A 22,252-nucleotide genomic window follows, 5' to 3' on the forward strand; every position below is an offset into this window, starting at 1 on the left:
TAAGGTATCCGTCTATCTAGAAGACATGGCAAAAGTTCCTTATGCTTCTGCAGTTGGAAGTCTAATGTATGCAATGTTATGCACTAGACCTGACATCTGCTATGCAGTTGGAATCGTGAGCAGGTATCAGTCAAATCCAGGATAGGAACATTGGAATGCTGTTAAGTATATTTTGAAATACTTAAAGAGTACAAGAAATTATGTATTAGTCTACAAGGGTGGTGCTTTAAATCCCATAGGCTATACAGACTCAGATTTCAAGGCATGTCTTGAAGACAGGAAATCTACATCTGGGATGGTGTTTACTCTTGGGGGTGGAGCAGTGGTTTAGAGAAGTGCGAAACAAACCGCGATTTCGGATTCTACCATGGAGGCAGAATACATAGCTGCGGCTGAAGCAGCTAAAGAGGTTGTCTGGCTTAGAAAGTTCTTCACCAGTCTTGGTGTAGTACCTGGAATGGAAAAGCCTCTAGTCCTGTTTTGTGATAACAATGGAGCAATAGCCAACAGTAAGGAACCTCGGAGCCACAAGAGAAGTAAACATATAAAAAGAAAATATCATATTATCAGAGAATATGTGGCAAGAGGGGATGTACTGGTGGAGAAAGTGGACATACAAGACAACTTAGCTGATCAATTCACCAAAGTCTTGGCAGTGACTGCATTCAAAAAGCACCGTCAGAATTTAGGGTTAATTGAAATGTACTGATTAGTTTTATATTAGTGTAAGTGGGAGTTTGTTGGGTTTTATGCCCTAAATAAAACCCCATTTCAATGTAATCCAGATTATTCAATATCAATAAAGTCACATAAGTATTTTTCATTCATTTGTGTATGTTTTGGTTCACCTTATCAATTGTTTGTCTATTTGATTTATAAATTCATTCAAACCCTTTTCACATACTTGATCATGTTTATTGTGTTGTCAACACAGTGGAAAGTAAACATGACTATGTGAATAAAGGATTCCTAGATTTATCAGAACACTGGGTTTTACTGATATGACAATCTACAAGAGAGTTTACTTGCATTTGGAGAAATGCTATGTTCTTTCTAGAACATTGGTTAAAGTAAAGCTCGGGTTGGATGCATGGAGTATGCATTGGAGTGGACCGATATTGAACTTTGAAATAGATTTATAAAACTTACCGTAATATCTATTCAATTCAATATCACTAAGTTGATCCTAGATCAAATGATCTAAATCCTGATATGGTTAGGTTCAATCTCAAGAGTATTATTCGTGTTCTTTGATTTGTTAGTTAAGCCTACTTTTGGGTCAGGGTGATACGTACATTTTGGGAACACGGTAGTGCAATTGAGTGGGAGCGCTAACATAAATATGGAATCTATAGCTTCTATCTGGCGAATAGTAAGCAAAGGATGATTTCCTTCGAGCTTAACCAAACGAAGATAAATGATGGAGTACTCATTTCACTTAGCTGAAATATCATTTATACAGGGTTAAGTGTTTTAAGGATAAAATACATTGTAGGGTGTTACGGTAATTAAATCCCTTTACAATGTAAATCATCCATATAGAGGATCATTGATCAAATTAGGATTATAACAATGGATAACTAATGACGTGTCTATATGGTGGAACATATAGAACGTTCTATATAACTGAGAGTGCAATTCTAAGTTCTATGCATGGATTCAACAAAGAATTAATAAGTCAGTGAATTTAAGTAGTAAATTCTTGATCTGCTTATTGGAAGCTCGGATATATAGACCCACGGTCCCCTCACTAGTTGAGACAATATTACTTGTAAGACTCATTTAATTGATTTTAATTAATCAATTATAATTCTCAAGTTAGACTGTGTCTATTTGAGAATTTATCACTTATTAAGGGCAAAATAGTAAATAGAGAATTTGAAGGGTATATTTATTAATTAGGAAACTTTAATTAGTTTTATTAATAATAAATAAATGACAATATATTATTTGATAATTAATTTTAATTATTAAATAATTAGATTTGACATTTATGAGGTTAAATAAAGGAATTGACAGTTTTTGACAAAATAGGAAACTAGCAATGTAGGAAAAGGAAAGTTGGAAAAGTGGAAAGCCTTGTTTCCACAATGCCTAGGCCGGCCACTTTGCTTCCCTTTTCCCATTGATTTTTCAAATTTTAATGCCAAGTAATTCAACTATAGCCCTATGTGGTCTTCTATAAATAGAAGGTAAAGGCTTCAGTTTTTGTAACACTTTGACAGAATTTTTCTCTCACACAAAAACTTTGCTCAAGCCGCCACTCTCTCTCTCTCTCTACCTTCTCTGTTTTCGAAATTCTCTAAGTGATAGAGTAGTGCCCACACACATCAAGTAATACCTCAATCATAGTGAGGAAGGCTGTGTAGAATTCAGATTCAACAAAGAAGGACATTCGGGCTCAGATCTTGATTATACTCTGCGACAGAAAGGAATCAAGGGTTAGAGATCTGAGTGGGAGGAGACATATATTCCGCTGCACCCAATGTAAGATTTCTCTTACTTTTATGTGTTTAATTTTCCATTGTTTTAGAAGTTCATATTTAGGTTGTTAAATCAACATACTTGTGAGTAGATCTAAGATCCTAGTAAAATAATTCCAACACTATTGTGCCTAGTAGAGGCCTTCGACAGGGTGACCCTATATCACCTTATCTGTTTTTGGTATGTGCTGAAGCTTTTTCTGTTCTTATTCACAAGTTTGAAGAGAGGAAGTGGCTGCATGGTTGTAAAGTGGCTCATGGAGCGCCTAGTGTCTCTCATATGCTCTTTGCGGACGACAACTTTCTGTACTGTAAGGCGACCAATGGCGAAATGAATTGGGTTCTTCAGTTGCTTAGGATGTATGCTACTGCAACGGGACAACGTGTTAATTTTAGGAAGTCTTCTGTCTTCTTTAGTTCTAATACTTCATCTGATTTGCGGAGGACCATCTGTACTACTCTGGGCATTCAGGAAGCGACTGAGAACAATATGTATTTGGGGCTCCCGAGTGTTGTTGGCAGGAATAAAAATGTCATCTTTGGCTATTTGCGGGACAAAGTTCTGAAGCGGATCCAGTCTTGGGACAATAAATTTCTTTCTCGTGTAGGAAAGGAAGTTCTTATTAAATCAGTTGTTCAATCTCTCCCGGCCTATACAATGAATGTGTTTCTCATTCCTGCCGGGATTTGTCAGGACATTGAGCGAGCTATTACCAAGTTTTGGTGGAGGTCGAACAAGAATAAAGGCATACACTGGCTCAGCTGGGACAAGCTCACGAAACATAAGAGCAATGGTGGTATGGGATTTCGAGATTTAAGGGACTTCAACTTAGCTCTATTAGCTAAGCAAGGATGGAGGCTTTTGACTTGTGGGGATAGCTCGATGGGGCAAATTTACAAAGCTAGATACTTTTCGTCAGGGTCTTTTCTTACATCGACCTTGGGGAGTAACCCGAGTTATATTTGGAGAAGTGTGTTTGAGGCTAAGGAGTTAGTTGGGGCTGGGGTTCGGCGGTTGGCAGGTGATGGTTCTACCGTCAATATTTTGTCTGAGCCTTGGCTTCCTGATGAGATGAACCCTTTCATTGAATCTGTCTATCCAGGTTTTGTGGGAAAGTCGGTCGACTCTTTAATGAAAGTCGAGCAGGTTGAATGGGATGGGGAAGTATTAGCTGATCTGCTCACTGCTAGAGATCGAGCTTTGGTGTGGAAGATTTCACTCAGTAGTCATATGAGTACTGATTTGTGGTACTTGTTACATGATGCGTCAGGAGTTTTTACTGTTAGGAGTGCATATTCTCTGCTTCAATCAATGAAACCCAACAGAGATAGTCTCTGGAATTTGGCGGCTATTATGGTAGTTGCAGCTCCCTCCAAATGTTCTTAATTTTCTGTGGAGAGCTTCTACCGACAGTCTCCCAACTTGGTTTAATCTTTCCACAAAACATGTTCCAATTGATGCAACGTGTCTGTTTCGCCTTGCTGCTCCTGAGACAATTCTGCATGTGCCGGTGCGGTGCTCTTTTGCTCGAAGTTGCTGGAGCAAGGTTCCAATTACTATTGTGGCGCCTGATGCAATGTTGTTCTCGAGTTGGTTCGAAGCGGGTTTGGTATCATGGAACTCGGCCGAGGCTCTTGAGGCTGGTATGGTCTGTTGGTCAGTTTGGACTCGTCGGAACGAGTTGGTTTGGAACTTCAAGCACCCTGATGCAAGGGAGGTAGTGGCAATGGCAAAGTTAAATTATGTTGAGTGGTTTAATGCTCAAAAAGTTAATGTCACAGATGCAAGCTTAAACTGGACGACGACATTACCTGTGGAGCAATGGACAACTCCCGATTTTCCTTTTGTCAAAGTTAATGTGGATGGTGCACTTTTTTCTGTCCAAGGGCGGTATGGATTGGGCTTGATTGCAAGGTCAGCTGCGGGGTTGGTCTTGGGGGCCAGAAGTTTTTCTAGAGAGGGCTCTTTGCAACCTCATATTGTCGAAGCCATTGGTATCAAGGAAGCTCTCTCTTGGAGTAAAGCGAATGGATGGTCACAGATTGTTGTTGAGTCGGATTGTTTAAGGGTCATTAATGATTTGCAAAAGTTCAAACATATGCTTCTCCTTATGGCCATATTCTTTATGATTGTATGACTTTGGTTGCTGATTTTGATGTTGTTTCTTTTAATTTTGCTAAACGGTCTGCTAATAAGGTTGCGCATGCCTTGGCGCGATCTTCTCTTTTTGAGGCTGCCCGTACTTTTAGTAGAAATTCTTTACCTTTTGTTTTTGCATCCTTAGTTTTGGATGATTCAGTTTAATGAAATTTAATCATTATTCAAAAAAAAAAAAAAAAACTATTCATTTCCATTAAAAAAAAAAATATATTCATTTCCATTAAAAAAAAAAAAAACTATTCATTCCAGGGTGCAGCTGCGCTATCTGTATATTATTCCAATGTGAGCGGGTGCACTGTATTCTAGCTGCGCGGACAAATCAAAATCAAGGATCCAAAGAAGCAGAAAAGTATGAAGGATATGGGACACGTGTCTCAGACAGTGGATAGTTCCACAGGTGGTAACAACAAGGCAAATCAATCACGAAGAACATCGTTGGTGAGTCGTTCAGACTTCAGAAACACAATTTCTTGCCTTCCCCAGATTTTCTCTCCTACTCTTTGTTTTACTTTTCTTCTTCATCGTTTTGGTCAAAGGGATCCTTATACGACGTCGCTTTATTCACTTCCTACCTCCTGTCTCAATCTCCACTTCTAGGGTTTTCCTTTCCAAATTTCTTTTTTACGTCCTCCTATGGTGGATTTACCACTCCTACATATCCAATTTTAAGGTAATTTTGATTATTTTTCAATCTTAATTTATGTTTTGCTGTGATGGTTGTTAATAGGCGCAATTCTCCCATGAACTTTTATTTTCCCTTATTCATCGAAATACATATTTTAGCTGCTTTCAAAAAGAAAAAAGAAACATACATTTTAGCTATGGTTGACCCAATGTCAAACTCTCATCATGCAAGAGAAGTTTAATTCTTAAAGTTTTTAATTATCTTTCGTTATGTGCATCTTCATTCACTAAAACCTATTTTTTTTTTTTTTTGAGAGAGGCATGTTGAATTTCGTGATGATGCTCATAATGTATTCAGTTCAAAGGGTAGTTATCACATTACATCACATTATTAAGGCATGTGTCAGATTGGCAAAGTTTTGAATTGCTGGCGTTGCTTTCAACTTTAGGGAACACAGTTTGTTTTATTCTGTTATTTATTAACAAATAGGGTGGGATATCCATTTTTTGTTACTTTTTTTTTGACTTGAGGAGGGTTTTTTGTTTGATGTTAAGATCCATAATCATGGTTCGTAAGGGTATTTTTAAAGCATACTGTACCTTCAATTAATTTTATTAAATATATTGGAAGGGGTGGTGGGGATTGTAGGTGGCTGAAATGATTGGTGAACATGGCTAGAACACCAATCATTCTGTGTTTATTTTTTTATTTTCTTTGATGAATATAAGACATTATTCCCTCAGTTAAGCTAACAAAATTGATCTATTGATCTTTCAACTTTCAGGGTACTGTTATTCACTACTTTGGCTTCAAACATCTCAGCATGGGGCTTTGTGTGACCAAGGTCGGTGCATTCTTAGAAGTTATAACTTTCTGGTCTTTATTTATTTATTTTTTGAAATTTTTCTGTGTTTATTGTTTCATTACTTTTGGCAACATTTCTTTTTTTGGAAATTTCAAGTTAGGATATTGTTTATTTATGGTCGTTCTTTTAGGAATTTGTTCAGATAGCCTTTGAATCTGTATGAAACTAATTATTGAACTCCTTCACTGAAAGAAGCAAAACTGAAGCAAGAAACCATTATTTTTTTTTAAAATTAATGATATGTTTGGATTGGAATGAAGTCAATAATTTTGAGAGATCTGGATGATTTTTATGGATTATTATTGTTATTATTTTATTATTAATTTGTGGGAAAATGAAAGATAACAGATGCAATTGAAGGACATGTTTTCCTAATAACATGAGAAAAAGAAGAAAAAAGATGATCAAATGGTTTAGAAAATATACTTGAATTTTAAGTAGCCTTCTAAAGAAGAAAAATGATGATCAGATAGTTTAGAAAATATACTTGATTTTTAACTAGCCTTCTAATGGTGGAAATAATTTTTTTAGGAGATACATGGATAGTGAACAAACAATGACTGTATGCCGGTAAATACCGTGTTAAGTTGCTGGAACGTCCAATATGTTTCAAGACAAGTATAAATTTATGTAATAGAAGCATGGAGACAAAACAATACTTTCCCACTTCCAGTGTCCCATGTAAATTGAATCAGTCAGTTATTCTGAGCTATATAAACTTTGATTGAGGACGGGTAAAGAAATTAATTTCATTTTTTCACGAAGAAAGTGCTGTACTTTTATTTTTAACTGCCCCTTCTCTTTTAAATGGAATTATCAAATTTTCATAAAGGATCTTTTCTGAAGGACCTTTCTTTTTTTTTTTTTTCTTATCATGACATAATTTTATGAGTGTATTTCGACAAAGTCTCTCTGACATTCTGTTCTGCACCTGTGTTTTCTGATTATAACTTCAGTCATGTGTGCACTAAGCTTTTTTCGAAAAAAAAAAATGTGTGCACTAAGCTTATTCTTTTCTGCTGTAGTTTAAATGAATTTCCCTTTCTACTGCCCCTGAGTATGCAGCACTTACCTGATTAATTCTATTCAATATTCTTGCAGCCTAAAACTGATGGAGATGACTCTGATCATAATGCTGAGTTCGCTGATAGCAATGTGATCATCATCAATACAAAAGAAAGTTGGGACCAGAAGCTGGAAGAAGCAAAAAGGGATGGAAAGATTGTAAGTGTCTTTTTTATCATTTGTGGTGAGAAAGAAATTGGGTTATTTGGTATGTAACTTCATTTTCATCATGTATTGTGCCTTTGCTGAAACTAATTTAGTGGACTACAATAATGTTCATGAATAATTTTAACTGAAGTTTAGGGTTAAGTCTCTACAATTTTTTTACTCAATTTTCATTAATGTTGGTTGTTGGGGGGTATCGATGCAAAAACAAGAGAGAAAGGAGGAGTTCAGAATGTGTAGAAGAAAAAACTAGAATTTTTTTTTGAAGATTTAGCTTGACCTAGTTTTTTTCTAGAAAATAAGGATGATAGATAAATAGTATCTGAAAAGAAAGACTCTATCATCACACCAGATATTAGATATTGAATGGAGGTATGGTTGCAACAACATTAAACTGTGGAGGGCGCAGGCGATGGATTATTGAACTTTTGTTGGTTTCCATGATGAGGAGGTCTAAACTACTGCTAACTTTATTGCTGAGGTACATTGGGCCTTGTAGCAACCATTTTGTTTGCAAAAACTGCATTCATTGACCCAACCTAAGTTTATTCTCTTGGTGGGAATAAAGTCTAGGGGAATTGCCAAAACAAAGGGACTAGGTGTTGGAACTTGGAAGAATGCCTTTTCCTACTACTCTTGAGACTTTAGACGAATTCCATCTACTAACAACTCACTGACCATTGAATCAATTAAAGGAAATGGAATTTGATGAAAAATAAGAGTCACAGAGTGCTTCAGAGTCATCCCAAAGTGCCATTAAAAATTGACCAATCATTGTTTTTCCCTACAAGCAATATAAGGTGCGAAAGCTCGTAGCTCTATAGACTTGGTAATAGCCAATTGATCCAAAAATATGTCATAATTAAGTAAAACTCTTGAATATTCATGTTTTTCGATACAAGAGCTGTAATATCGGATTCGTACTGATATGCTTTGCAAAGTTAGATTGTGTATACAATCTTGCAAGATGTTCCCAAACTTCATTCGTTGTCTCATACTTGGCTAGTTGCGTACCTATCTTTACAAAGTTACCCAAGTGATAATTTTCGAATTATTCACTTCTCAATTTTGTAAAAAAGTTGCATAATATCACTTGTGGGTTTAACCATAGTTCGAGAGATATAACTGTGCATCTTTTTGCCTTCCAGTACGAACAATTCTTTCCATCTAACCTAATGCTAATGGACTGAAGGAAATCATCTATATTACTATCCATTGCAGAAACAAAATAAACCTTCAAATGCTAACTCAAACAATAGACTGCATATTTCACAATCTAATGAAACCTTAAAATTCCAAATTAAACACAAAGTTCACATACTCATGGCTGCCATGGTGCTCCACCCGTACCAAAGTTATGGTTACGCTGAACAAAATCAATTCCATAAACCTTGTCTGGATACTGGAATAATTATGCAAAGCATGCTCATCCATAGAACCAAAAGACAAAGTGCAAAATATGAAGAGAGAAAAGTAGAGGCAGGCTAGAGTCTATTGCAAAAGGTTTTATTACCAGAATAATAACAAGCAAGCCTTTATAAACGGAAAGAGATAATAAAATAACATGAAAATAAGGGGAAGAAAAAGCCTAAAACACCCTTATAAGCTTATAATAATAACGCTTAGCACATACTACTACCAAACTGCCAAACTCTAACAAGCTTAGAAAATGAAAAGACTTTGAAATCTTTTATGAAAGATTCAAAGAGCGTCCTAAATGTTGATATTTGACAAAACTCGCTCTATCCATTTTAAAATTCTTTTACTCTGTATGCTTGTTCTCAATAGAAGGATATGGAAGATAGAAGGTATTGACATTTTTTTTCCATAAATTAGTCAAAGGTAGGGTTTTACTCTTCTATAAGTCCATCTACAATATAAGATCTAAATGTAGTGTCAAATTTGGCATGCTATGATATAACATTTATTAAAATTTTGAAGGGCATGCTATGATCGCTACCCAACTTGAGGCATTCCCTTTCACCACAAATTGCACAACTTCATAAGTTGCTCGATTCGACTTCTGCACCAGATTGAACTCTTTATGATCTTCCTCCACTCCAAGCACTTATGCTGCATTTATTGCTTAAACCCCATCATGGATAATCGACTTTGGCGCATTTGACCACATGATTGGTCAATCTCAACTGTTCATTACTTATAGTTCTTGTCCAAGTTCTAGTAAAACAAAAATTGTTGATGGCTCTCTATCAACTGTGGTTGGTAAAGGTTCAATGTACCTTTCTACTTTCCTTACTCTTAAAAATGTCCTCCATGTGCCAAATCTATCTTGTAATCACCTCTCAATTAGTGAACTTACCCTTGATCAAGGTTGTATTGCGAAATTCTCACAATTATGTTTTTCTTTTTTTGATCTAAAAAAAAAAAGAGGATCATGTGGTGCAGATCTCTTCCCACCCCTTCCCTTCGGTCATTTTGACAATCCCAGGGACCACGTGTCAGCTATAAGGGTCTTATACCTCAGTATGCCTTAATTGAGTCATTAGTAGTCACCTCGAGAGGGTTCCCATCACAGATGACACCACCCACAGCAAGCTAGCCTTCAGAAGGCCAAGCCTTTAATCCTTTTCAAGAGGAGTTGTGGTGGGTTTCGAACTCTTGACTCACGCAAGGAAAGATGCCAGTAAAGGCATCTCTACCACTACACCACAGAACACGTGGTTCTCAGAATTATGTTGTGATTTGAAGGAAATGTCCTTGGGGAAGATGATTGGAAGTACGACAGAATGTAGCGGGCTGTATTACTTTGATGTTGATCCATCATCTACTCCGGGTAATAAAAGGTTCTATTCTAGTTATACTGCTTATGATATTGATATTATGAGATGGCATTACCGATTAGGACATCCTAGTTTTCCCTATCTAAAACATTTGTTTTCTAGTCTGTTTCAAAATGAACACTTGAGCATGTTTATTTAAATTTGAAGTGTGTCAATTTCCAAAACATACTCGAAGTGTTTTTCATCTCGTTCGTATAGGGCATCTCATCATTTCACTCTCATTCTTATAGACATGTGGGGGCCATCCCACAGTAAAAATATCTCTAATACTTATTAGTTTATCATTTATAGATGATCATTCTCATTTAACTTGGGTATTTCTTTTAAAAGACAAATCTGATACTGCTCTCACATTCGAAAAATTTCATTCCATGATAAAAAATGAATTTCAAGCTGATCTTCAAGATCTGCACACTGATAATGTTACAGAATATCTTAATTCAATCTTAGGTGATTATCTTGTCTCTAATGGCATTGTCCATCAGAGTTCCTATGTTAGCACTCCTGACAAAATGGGATTGTTGAAAGAAAAAATTGACATTTGTTAGAAGTTGCTAGGGCTCTTATGATTACTACTTCTGTTCGTAAGATTTTTTGGGGAAAAGCTGTTTCGATTGCAACTTCTTTAATCAATGGAATGCCTTGTGTTTTACTATATCAAACTCCAATATCTTCTCTTCTCAAGATTTATTCTTGTACTCACATACTCTTCGATATTCCACTAAAACGTTTGGTTGCACAACCTATGTTCATGGGCCTTGGAGAAAAATACACTCTGGAAAATAGTTACTCAGCTGAAAGACAACCATGTGGTAGGATGCAAGTGAGTATTTACAGTGAAGTACAAAGTTGATGGTACTTAGAAAGATACAAGAGAAGAATGGTTGCAAAGGGGTTCACTCAAACTTACAAGGTGGACTACACATAGACATTTGCACTAGTGGCAAAACTTAACACAATAGGAATTCTCTTATCAATAGTTGCTAATCTTGATTGGCCATTGGAACAATTTGATATTAAGAATGTCTTTCTAAACCGAAATTTAGAAGAAAAGGTCTATATGAAGATTCCTCCTGGCCTCGAAGGAAAATATGGAATAGAGACAAGATGTACTTAAATAAATCTTTCTATGGCTTGAAACAGTCATCACGAGCATGGTTTTGAGGAGTTTAATCAAGTGATTAAGAAGCATGGGTACAAATAAAGTCAGTCAAATCATAATTCTTCAAACACTCACAAGATAGTAAGATTGTGTTTTTTATTATCTTTGTTAATGATATGATTCTAACTAGAAATGACCTTAATAAGGAGCTTAAAAGACTGCTAGACCAAGAATTTGATGTGAAAGATCTTTGTCAGATAAGATACTTTCTGGGCATGGAGATTATAAGAACCAAGTAGGGAATATTAGGGGCTGTTTAGCTTCATAACTTTAAAACTGTTTTCAGTTTTTAAAACTATAAACAACTTTTAAAAACTAATAGGGGTCGTTTGGCCAAATTTTTTAAAAACAGTTTTTTAAAACTCAGTTTTAAAAAATTAAAAAACAGAAAATATCATAATGTAATTTTCAATTTTCAAAAATAGTTTTTTTGTCTAACATATTATATTTTACATTTTCGCTCACATGCCAAAACTTTGACCCGGACCATGGAACCTGGAGCCTGGATCTCGGACCTTGGACCCCATTACCTAGACCTGGACCCGGACGTCAGAACACGGACACGAACCCAGGCTTGACCCGGACCCCACACCTGAATCCTGACTCGGACCCCAAAATCGGACCCTAGCCTGCCCCGGTCCAGGACGTGGACCTTGAACCCTGACCCGGACCCCGGCCCAAGACCTAGCTCGAGCCCGGGGTCCTAGTCCGGGTTTGGGTCTGGGTTCGTGTTCTGAGGTTTGAGTCCGTGACTGGGTTTTGGGGTTCGTGTTTGGGTTTGTGTTTTGGTGTTCGGGTCTGAGTTTGGGGTCTGGGTTCGGGTCAGTTTCGAGGTTCAGTACAGTGTTGGATGGGTTCATGTCATTGTATGGTGTAAAATGTTGATTTTTTTTAGTAAAAAAAAATTAAAAATAGTTTTAAAAAATTTTAGTCAAATACCATTAAATTTTTAAAATAACAAAGTTTTCTGTTTTTATTTTTGAAAACACAATTTTGAAAATTAAAAACTGAAAATAAAGCCAAACAGCCTCTTAGTCTCTCAACGTAAGCATGTTATTGATTTATTCAAAGAGACCGGTATACTCAAAATGTAAACAACAACAACATTAGTGGAACCTAAAGGCAATTACAAGAAGAAAGAAAAGGAGAAGCTTGTAGACAAATGGATGTATCAATGACTAGTAGGAAAATTGATCTATTTGTCTCACACCAGACCTGACATTGTCTTTGCAGTTAGCTTGATAAGTCAGTATATGCACAACCCTTTTGAAGAACGCTTGAAGGCAGTTTACAAGATATTATGGTATTTAAAGAAGACGCTAGAAAAATGTTTGTTCTTCAGAAAAATGAAGAAAGAGGCATACAAGCTTTCGCAGATGCAGATGGACAGCTTCAATTGAGAATAGAAGATCAAAACTTGGATATTGTACCAAGGTAGGGGGAAACCTTGTTACTTGGAGAAGCAACAAGCAGTGCAAAAGTTGAGCTTAGAGCTCTTGCTCAAGGAGTATGTGAATTGATGTGGATCAAACAAGTTCTTGAAGAACTACAACTTCAAAGGACACAAGTCCTTTGAAGCTATACACTGACAATGAATTAGTTATTAATATAGCACTCAATGCAGTTCATCATGATAGAACCAAACATGTGGGGGTGGACCATTATTTCATAAAAGATAAAATTGAAGAAAAGGAAGTATGTGTAGTTTATGTGTAAAACAAGCAACAAGCTTTTGATTTGCTGACAAAAAGATTATCAAAAGAAAACTTTTATGAACAAATATGCAAGCTGGATGTGCGACTTTTATGCACCAGCTTGGTGTAGAAATAATTAGTATTTATTTGATTAGTTTGTGGTTTATAATTGAGGTGTAATTAATATCTATACCTAGATTATTTTTTGTACTCGGCCTATTTTGAAGGCTTTTCCAATAGTGATAATAATAACATTCAAGAGTATTTTTCTACAGGTTGAAAATAAAAAAGTCGGACTTGGAGGAATAATTTTTTTTATTTTATATTTAATAATTAGGCAATCACGAACTTTAATGCATAATGGTTTATTTTAGAAGATGAGTGAAAGTAATTTGGTGCAAAATCAAACCATGTGATATTTGAATTTCATTGGCCTGCTATTGAGAATAGTGTGGGGAAAGGAAGAAGATGGTTGAAGAAACATGATTATAAGTAGGCCTTTGATGGAAAACAGAGTTCATTCTGTATATTGGAGTCTACTCAAACTTAATTAATTGAAACATGTGTTTGATAGGTCATTGCAAACTTCAGCGCAAATTGGTGTGGTCCTTGCAAAATGATTGCACCATTCTACTGCGAGCTATCTGAGAAATATCCTTCTCTTATGTTTGTTGTAATCGACGTGGATGAAATGACTGTAAGTGTTGAATGGTGTTCTTTTCCTGTATAAGAATTTCAATTTTCTATATGAGTGCAACTAATTACTCATTGCGTAGAATGCCTTGCCTTGGATCTCTGTGGCAGTTAAAAAAGGCTTAAATATTTGTAACTTAATCTTCACCTTATAGTTTAGTTTATCTGTTCAAATAGTGTGATTGTTGCATTAATTCCAAATGTTGGCTATGAGTTTCTTTAGTTTAGTCATGATTTTGTACTGTGCAGGACTTCAGCTCCTCGTGGGATATTAAAGCCACTCCTACTTTCTTCTTTCTCCGAGATGGTGAACAAATTGACAAGCTCGTTGGAGCGAACAAACCCGAGCTGCAGAAGAAGATAATTGCACTTTTAGATTCAACTGCTTGTGATGAGAAATGATTTGGTATCATGAAAAGATCTGCAGGTCTCCCTTTTGCCCTTGTGAATTTAGAAATGCTGTGTGTAGAATTTTGTTCGGCCTTAACTTGTAAAATGTAAATACTGATTGATCGCATGGAAATGGTTTATTTTGTTGAAGATTTTTGGGATATTTTGGAAACCTGAGAATCATTCTTACAATGTCTTTTATAATTATAGGTGTTTGTAAAATATCTAATACAATTCGATCTGCACGATTTAATTCAATTTAATCTGCAAATTGCGGCTATGTGCACTTATAAGAAATGGATTGGATTGGAAAATTTAAAATTTGTACTTGTGCGGATTAGATGTTGATTGATCCAATTTAATCTGCACATATTTTAAAAAGCTATATTATACAATTAATACTTAATGTCAAGATAGGAATTTAAAATCTAACACAAATGATACAAATACATTTTAAAATCTAATAGATTGTATATTTCATTCTTAATATAAGGGAACTATAATCTAAAAAAATTTAATTTTTTTAATCATAATTTTTTTTTAAATTTATTATTTTTTGTTTTATTTATTTTAATTTGTTGTTGTAGATTTAAAAAAAAAATATTTTAATGAATATTGAAAAGCAACTAATTTTATGCGGATTAAATAATCGATCTCCAATCCGCATTGGATTGGATTTGAATTATTATGCGGATTAAATTGAGTTTAAAATATAAAATTTACACTTAGTGCGAATCAAATACACTATGAAAAAAAATAGTGCACAATAAATTAGATGAACAACCCTAATTTCAGAGGGTGCTTTTCATTTTATTTTTATTATTTGGGAGTGTTTTTCATTCTAATGAAAATGCTTTATAACTTATATCTTAGCCTAGGCTAAAATAGCAGTTCTGATCAATGTAATGCCTCTGAATTTGTCAGATAAATAGGAAAGTACACTCATGAATTTTAAATAAATAGTTGATAAATATGACATAATTTTGTTGTTAGGGTTTTATGGTTATTTTTCTTTTATCCTTTTTAGATATTTGATTTGTCATTTTTTTAAACACTTACTTTAAAAGTTTATATTTAAATTTGTTAAATTTTAAGTACCAACTTCATCTACACTTTCACATTTACATTGGCTTTTCTATTATTTTTGTCCTTTATTATTTTATTGATTTACTTTGGGAAATTTAAAAAACTAGACTTTAAAAACCTTAATATTTTATTCTTAAACCAATACATTTCAAACTAAAAAATATATGACACTTTTATCAAAAACCCAAAAATAACCCTCACATAACTCAACCCCATTTTTCCCAACCCGCACATGCATCGGACTCCCCCATCGGGCCCCATCAGACTCGTCGGACCCCCCATCGGACCGGTCGGACCCCTAGCTTGCAAGCATCGAACCCCCCTTGGGTCCCCATCGGACCCGTCGGACTCATCGGACCCGTGTTTTTTTTTTTTTGTTGGTTTTCGGTTGAGGCTCACGGGTTGAGAGAGAGGAAGAGAGAGGGGGCTGGGTCCGAGAGAGGGGGCCTGGGTCCTTCGTCGGAGGTGGTGGGTGGTCCTCGGTGGTCGTCGGAGGTGGTGGAGGTGAGCCGTGGAGGTGAGTCGTGCGTTTGGGTGGTCTTCACGGGTTGAGAGAGAGGAAGAGAGAGGGGGGCTGGGTGGTCCTCGGTGGTCGTCGGAGGTCGTGGAGGTCGTCGAAGCCGTGCTCTTTGGTTGAGCCGTGGAGGTTGTGGGACGGTTTGGGTGGGGCGGCGAAGAGATGTCTAGTTTACAACTCGCGCTTCGCGGCGGATATTTAAATTTTTTAAAATTATATATATAAAATAAATTATATCTTTTATTAGTGACAGCTAAGTAATAAAATTATATTAAATTCTAATTTTACTAATTTTTATATAATTATCTTTGAATAATATGATAAGCCAAATGTATAAATGGGTCGACTCTTTCTAAATTTACAAAATTTTATATTTCTAATGGAACCACGGCTTAGCCCATGTTTAGAGGGTCCTAGAATGGCCTATAAAGCTTAGTGTGTCCTTTTTATCTCAAAAAATATACGTTAATAATTTCTTTTAATGACCAAAGTAAAAATAAATGTAAAATAAATTTGGTCTCTTCCTCCCAATTTTAACTATTTTATGTTTTTAGAGACTATATATATCTATAGATGCTATAGATATATATTTCATAAATTTCAGTCAAACTCATATTATTGATCAAATTACCAAAATTTGACCATGTATATATCTTTTAATGTCTGTTACTTGTCATTTATAAAAAATGCTTAGTTGTATTCTTTTAATAAAGTTTTAAGAATTATTTTTTTATATATAAAAGAGTTGTTTTTTCCATTTTGAATTGATATTTACTTATTTGAATACTGATCTTTTGTAAGCCCTAAAACTATATAAAGGGTCTTATACACTTAGGAAAGGTACCTGAATTCTGATCTCTTAAGCCACATAGCTCTCTCACTCCCTCTCACTCACGCCACTTCCTATATATTGGAAACTTAGTCTATTTTCTCATCTCACTTGTTCAGAATCTGTAATACATCAGTTCTCACCATTTTAACATTCAAAGAGAGTCATAGCTAGAAATTACAAGGTTTAAGCCTGTAATATGCATGGTATTATCTCTAGAATCAATAAAACTAAAAGGGGATTAGGTCATTACCCGCCAAATAAAAGGGCTCGAACCTCTATAAATCGATGTGTCAATTTGTTATTTGCTATTAAAATTTACACATGGTGATTATCAGTAATAAATAAGGCTTTATTGTCAGTTAGCCAAAATTCAAGGTCAATATTTTGGTGCTTTCATTGAGAGCATTGTTTATTGTTTTGATCAATCACATGGTTGTAATTAGGAGAACCACTACCTCTACTTCCTCAGGATCCTATGAAGGCTGATCCCAATGTTCGTGTTCTGCCCACCATGGAAGGTCCCATTATTCTGACTAACACCGTCAATCTTGCCAACCCTATAAACCCTACAAATTCAGCCAATACCATTAATCCTATTAATCCTGCTATCCTAGTAAATCTTAATGATCAGCCTTTGCCACCCAGAATAGATCCACCAATAGCACCTCGTACAGAAGGTCCTATCAGCACAAAAAACCCTCCACAGAGCACAACTGGGACTTTTCATTAGTATTATGCAGGAGAAATAGGAACAGGAATTAGCAAACCAGCTATTAGCAAACCTAATGTGGACCTGGGAGAGTGTAGGCCAGGTCACCTAGATAAAAGAACCATGTGTTGCTGGTTGCAATTCTTTTGCCTAACAGAGATGTGAATTCCTAAGGTGGATGGATGACCAAGAGGTCATCCTCTAGGCCCATCAAGCAGAGCTAAAGCGCCACAATAGGGAGGCCAGTGACTTGATAAGGCGGTTGAATGAGAGAACCGAAATAAGAGGCCAGGGTCTAATAAGAGACCATTTGCAAGGAAGGCTCATCGACGTTCAGTCAGGGCCTACAGGCAGGTTGACAATGGATATACTGTCCAACTAGGTCCCTCAAGCACGAGGACAGACCTTCCCCTGCTTAAAGACGGTTAAATCTTTCCATAGACCGTATGGCAGGAATAGCCAATTCCTGACATCTGGAAGCCTTGGAGGGCGGACAAACAACTTCGGATAGGAGACATTACCTATCATCCAGACCTTGGCAGTCAACACAGTGTTGCTCTCCCTAGAATATTCAAGAACAAGTCATTCTAAGGCCTATTTTTGATAGACCAGGACCTAGGACAAACAGAAAATGCACAGGACAACAATAACTTGAGGAGCGAGATCTGAAGTGACTTTGTGTAACACCCTAACTATCTTAGGCGTATTACGTGATTTTTAAACGTACTGTGCAGCTCGTTGCTAATCAACGAGGTTTATGGAAAAACGTGGTTAATTAAAATTTTTGCTTTTTGATTAAACTCATAAACCATATTACAAAAGACTCGGGATCCCGATTTATAAAATCATTTACAAAAAGTTTCACTGTTTAACTATTACATCAAAATAAAAGTCGTCTAACGACAGTTACAAAAATCCAGCCGTGCTGTCCCGAGGATCGTACGCTCCAGGCCTAACCGCCCCGACATGTACAATCTCATAAGCTCGCTCACGGTCCATCAACTATAGCCTTGCCTTTACCTACACATGAACATAAACTGTGAGTCGACAGACTCAGTAAGAAAAGCATAATAATATCATACATAATTCTAACTGCCGTGTCCAACACGATACTGAGTCCCGCTACTGCCATGTCCAACATGGTACTGAGCTACTACTGCCATGTCCAACATGGTACTGAGTTTTGAACGTTCAGGGGGCGGTACTATTGACAAGTATCCTCCTGATCGGTCGAACCGGTCATACTCCGCTTGGTCATACTCCGGCTGTACCGACGGATAGGTCAATAGCACCGAACCACCAACCAAGTGTCACTGATCGGTCGAACCGGTCATACTCCGCCGTTGGTCATACTCCACTGTACCGACGTGACAGGTTGGATGGTTCGAAGCCTAAATACATAACTAATGTAATCTAGCAGGCTTCCTACATGCACGCTAAACATGTTATCTACATAGGCATACTGTTATACTAATCTTACCTGGATTCCGATTTCAGGTGTGCCGGTCAACCTGACTGGAACTGAAGCTGAGCGGCGGATTACTGGCTCCTAAACCATAAAAATCACAACGCTATAAGTGACACGCTAAATCACTTCCCGGGGACTAAAACTAGGAACTAAAAGTTTCCCTATCGATAAAAAGCATGGCAATACCCCTAAAAACCTAAAAACGAGGAAAACTAGGGTTCGGAAAAATTCCCCAACCGGCAGACCGGTTGCCCAACCGGACTTCCGGTTCGGAATTATCGAACCCTCATCCGACTGGGATGCACAACCGAATTCCGGTTCCTCGCAGGCAGCCAACTAAAATTCTCATAACTCGACCAATTCAACCCCAATTGGTCCCAAACTTTCCAGACCTGTTCTAAACTATCCCTAGAACAAATCCAAGGCATCAAAACCACCCAGAAACCTCAAACATGAAAAATGCCATTGGAGCTCAAGCTTGAGTTCTAAACTCAAACTTGAGCAAAAACACCTAAACATGCAATCAAACCAACTTAATTCTACATAATCAAGCTCAAAATAACCTCTGGAAACTCAAGCAAACATCCTCAACAACACAGCAACAAGATATAACATTTTCTCTCAAAAATCACATATTTTTACATAGAAAACTTAAAGCTTTGCATAACCTATCTTACATGCTTCAACACAGCCCAATTTAACTTCAATTAACATGCTTTAAACCACATAAATTAACACAAAACCACAGCAGCAACAGCAACTATAAATCATGCAAGAATCATCACATTTTCATCAAAATTTCAATCAAATTCAAGAGAAAACCAAAGAGCTAACCTAGCTTGAAGATTGCTTGGCTTTGGATGAGAATCCACTAAGAAATCAAAGCAAAAATCCCCCCCTTTGCACCCACATGCACAGCCGAGAGAGAGAGAGAGGAAAAGAGAGAGAGTTTGAAAGTTTGTAAATTTTTCTAAGTGTTATGTTTTGTAAAGTCAAATGGTGAATAAAGCCACTTAATCTCAATTCATTTCAGCCAACATTTAATCAAAATAAACATTTAATTTCCAAATAAAAACTCACATAAGACAAAACACTAATGGGGCAAAAAGACCATTTTGCCCCTCCACCATAAAATCATGAAAATCATACTAAAGGGGTATTTTTGGGACATTCTAAATTCCCGGCCAATCCCGACATTCCCAATGTCTAAAACCCGTCCCCAAACTACTAACATACTAAGTTGTGATTTCTACTGAGCCAAACGCCGAGTTCCAAAATACCGGACACCGGAAATGCAAAATATGAAAAACTACTGAATAACATAAATAACAGTAATAAATTATTTAAATAGCTATAAATAATTCCATAATTAATCATACACAACTGATAATTTCCAAATTAACTAAGCGGGCTTTACAACTATTCCCCCCTTAAAAGGATTTCGTCCCCGAAATCTAACCTGAATAACTCTGGATATTGAGCTCTCATATCTGACTCTAGCTCCCAGGTGGCTTCTTCCACCTTACTGTTTCTCCAGAGAACCTTGACCAAAGCTATGGTCTTATTCCGAAGGACTTTATCCTTTCTATCCAGGATCTGCACCGTCGTTCCTCATATGACATGTCCGGCCGAGCTGAAGACTCTCATAACTGAGTATATGAGAGGGGTCTGAAACGTATTTTCTCAACATTGAGACATGGAATACGTTGTGCACTGCTGATAAGGCTGGAGGCAATGCTAACCGATATGCCACTTGACCTATTTTCTCGAGAATCTCGAAAGGTCCTGTAAATCTAGGGCATAACTTGCCTCTTTTCCCGAAACGTTTAATCCCCTTCATCGGAGATACTCGTAAAAACACATGGTCCCCTACTCGGAACTCAACATCTCTGCGTTTCGGATTTGCGTAACTCTTCTGTCTGCTCTGTGAGGCAAGCATTCTGGCTTTTATCTTTTCTATTGCCTCATTGGTCCACTGAACTGACTCTGGACCTAGGTATTTCCTTTCCCCTGTCTCATCCCAGTGGATAGGGGATCTACATTTCCTACCGTACAACAGTTCATAGGGAGCCATCCCTATCGTACTCTGATAACTGTTGTTGTACGAAAATTCTATTAACGGTAGATATTTACTCCATGAGCCTTCAAAGTCCATAACACAGGCTCTCAACATATCCTCCAATATCTGAATTGTCCTTTCGGACTGACCATCTGTCTGAGGATGGAATGCTGTACTGAATTTTAGCTTTGTACCCATTGCCCGTTGCAAACTTTGCCAAAATTTGGAGGTGAATTTCGGATCCCTGTCCGAAACTATAGACTTCGGTACCCCGTGAAGTCTCACTATCTCCCTGACGTATAACTCTGCCAACTGATCCACTGTAAATGTTGTTCTGACCGGCAGAAAATGGGCAGATTTCGTAAATCGGTCCACTACTACCCAGATGGAATCATACATACCCGTGGTCCTAGGTAACCCGACCACAAAATCCATCGTAATATCCTCCCATTTCCATTCTGGTAGGGTTAGAGGCTGCAACAACCCTGCTGGTCTCTGATGTTCAGCCTTGATCTGCTGACAAGTGAGGCATCTCGATACGAATTCTACCAAATTCTTCTTCATACCGTTCCACCAGAAGTACGGTTTCAAATCTTGGTACATCTTGGTGGTGCCGGGATGCAGAGAATACGGGGTAGAATGAGCCTCCTCAAAGATCTCATTTCTAAGTTCCACACTGTTCGGAACACAAACCCTGGCTTTATACAAAAGCATCCCACTGTCTGACACTGAAAAGTCTTTGGCTTGACCAGCCAATACCTCATCTCGGATTTTCACTAACTCCGGATCTGTCATCTGAGCGACCTTTATTCTTTCCAACAGATCAGATTGCAGCGTCAAGTTGTGAAGCTGACCTATCACAAACTCAATGCTGGATCTAACCATATCCTCTGCTAGCTGAGGTGAGATCTGAACCATGATAGCTACTTGCCCGGGACCCTTTCTGCTCAGGGCATCGGCCACTACATTGGCTTTTCCGGGATGGTAGAGGATCTCACAATCGTAATCCTTCACTAATTCCAACCAGCGCCTTTGTCTCATGTTCAAATCTTTCTGAGTAAAGAAATACTTGAGACTTTTATGGTCGGTATAGATCTCACACTTCTCCCCATAAAGGTAATGCCGCCAAATCTTCAGTGCAAAAACCACTGCGGCCAATTCTAAATCATGAGTCGGGTATCGCTGTTCATAATCCTTTAACTGACGGGAGGCATAAGCGATAACCCGATCGGCTTGCATCAATACGCACCCCAAACCTTGTTTGGATGCGTCACAGTAGACTACGAACTTCTCCTTGTCCGAAGGTAAAGCTAGCACCGGTGCAGTAATCAATCTCTGCTTTAGCTCCTGAAAGCTAGCTTCGCACTTATCTGACCAAATAAACCTCTGATTTTTCTTTGTAAGCTCGGTTAGGGGCATTGAAATTTTGGAGAACCCCTCCACGAACCTACGGTAGTACCCAGCTAATCCCAAGAAG

At 37.2% G+C, this 22,252-nt stretch overlaps 1 protein-coding gene across 1 annotated transcript; it reads left to right on the top strand.

Moving 5' to 3' along the window:
- The first annotated feature begins 5,025 nt into the window (after positions 1-5,025).
- Positions 5,026-14,401, top strand: LOC115716444 (thioredoxin H-type). The gene is made up of 5 exons (XM_030645239.2): positions 5,026-5,314; positions 6,054-6,113; positions 7,236-7,358; positions 13,596-13,718; positions 13,964-14,401. The coding sequence occupies exons 2-5, from the start codon at positions 6,093-6,095 to the stop codon at positions 14,114-14,116; spliced, it is 420 nt and encodes a 139-aa protein (XP_030501099.1). The 5' UTR covers positions 5,026-5,314; positions 6,054-6,092; the 3' UTR covers positions 14,117-14,401.
- The last annotated feature ends 7,851 nt before the right edge of the window (positions 14,402-22,252 follow it).

The sequence above is a fragment of the Cannabis sativa genome, chromosome 5 (assembly GCF_029168945.1).
Source record: "Cannabis sativa cultivar Pink pepper isolate KNU-18-1 chromosome 5, ASM2916894v1, whole genome shotgun sequence".
Taxonomy (NCBI): Eukaryota; Viridiplantae; Streptophyta; class Magnoliopsida; order Rosales; family Cannabaceae; genus Cannabis; species Cannabis sativa.

Coding starts and splice junctions, on each gene's coding strand:
- LOC115716444 (XM_030645239.2), top strand. CDS start 6,093: ATGGGGCTTTGTGTGACCAAG. Junction 6,114..7,235: donor TGGGGCTTTGTGTGACCAAG/GTCGGTGCATTC, acceptor ATATTCTTGCAG/CCTAAAACTGATGGAGATGA. Junction 13,719..13,963: donor TCGACGTGGATGAAATGACT/GTAAGTGTTGAA, acceptor TGTACTGTGCAG/GACTTCAGCTCCTCGTGGGA.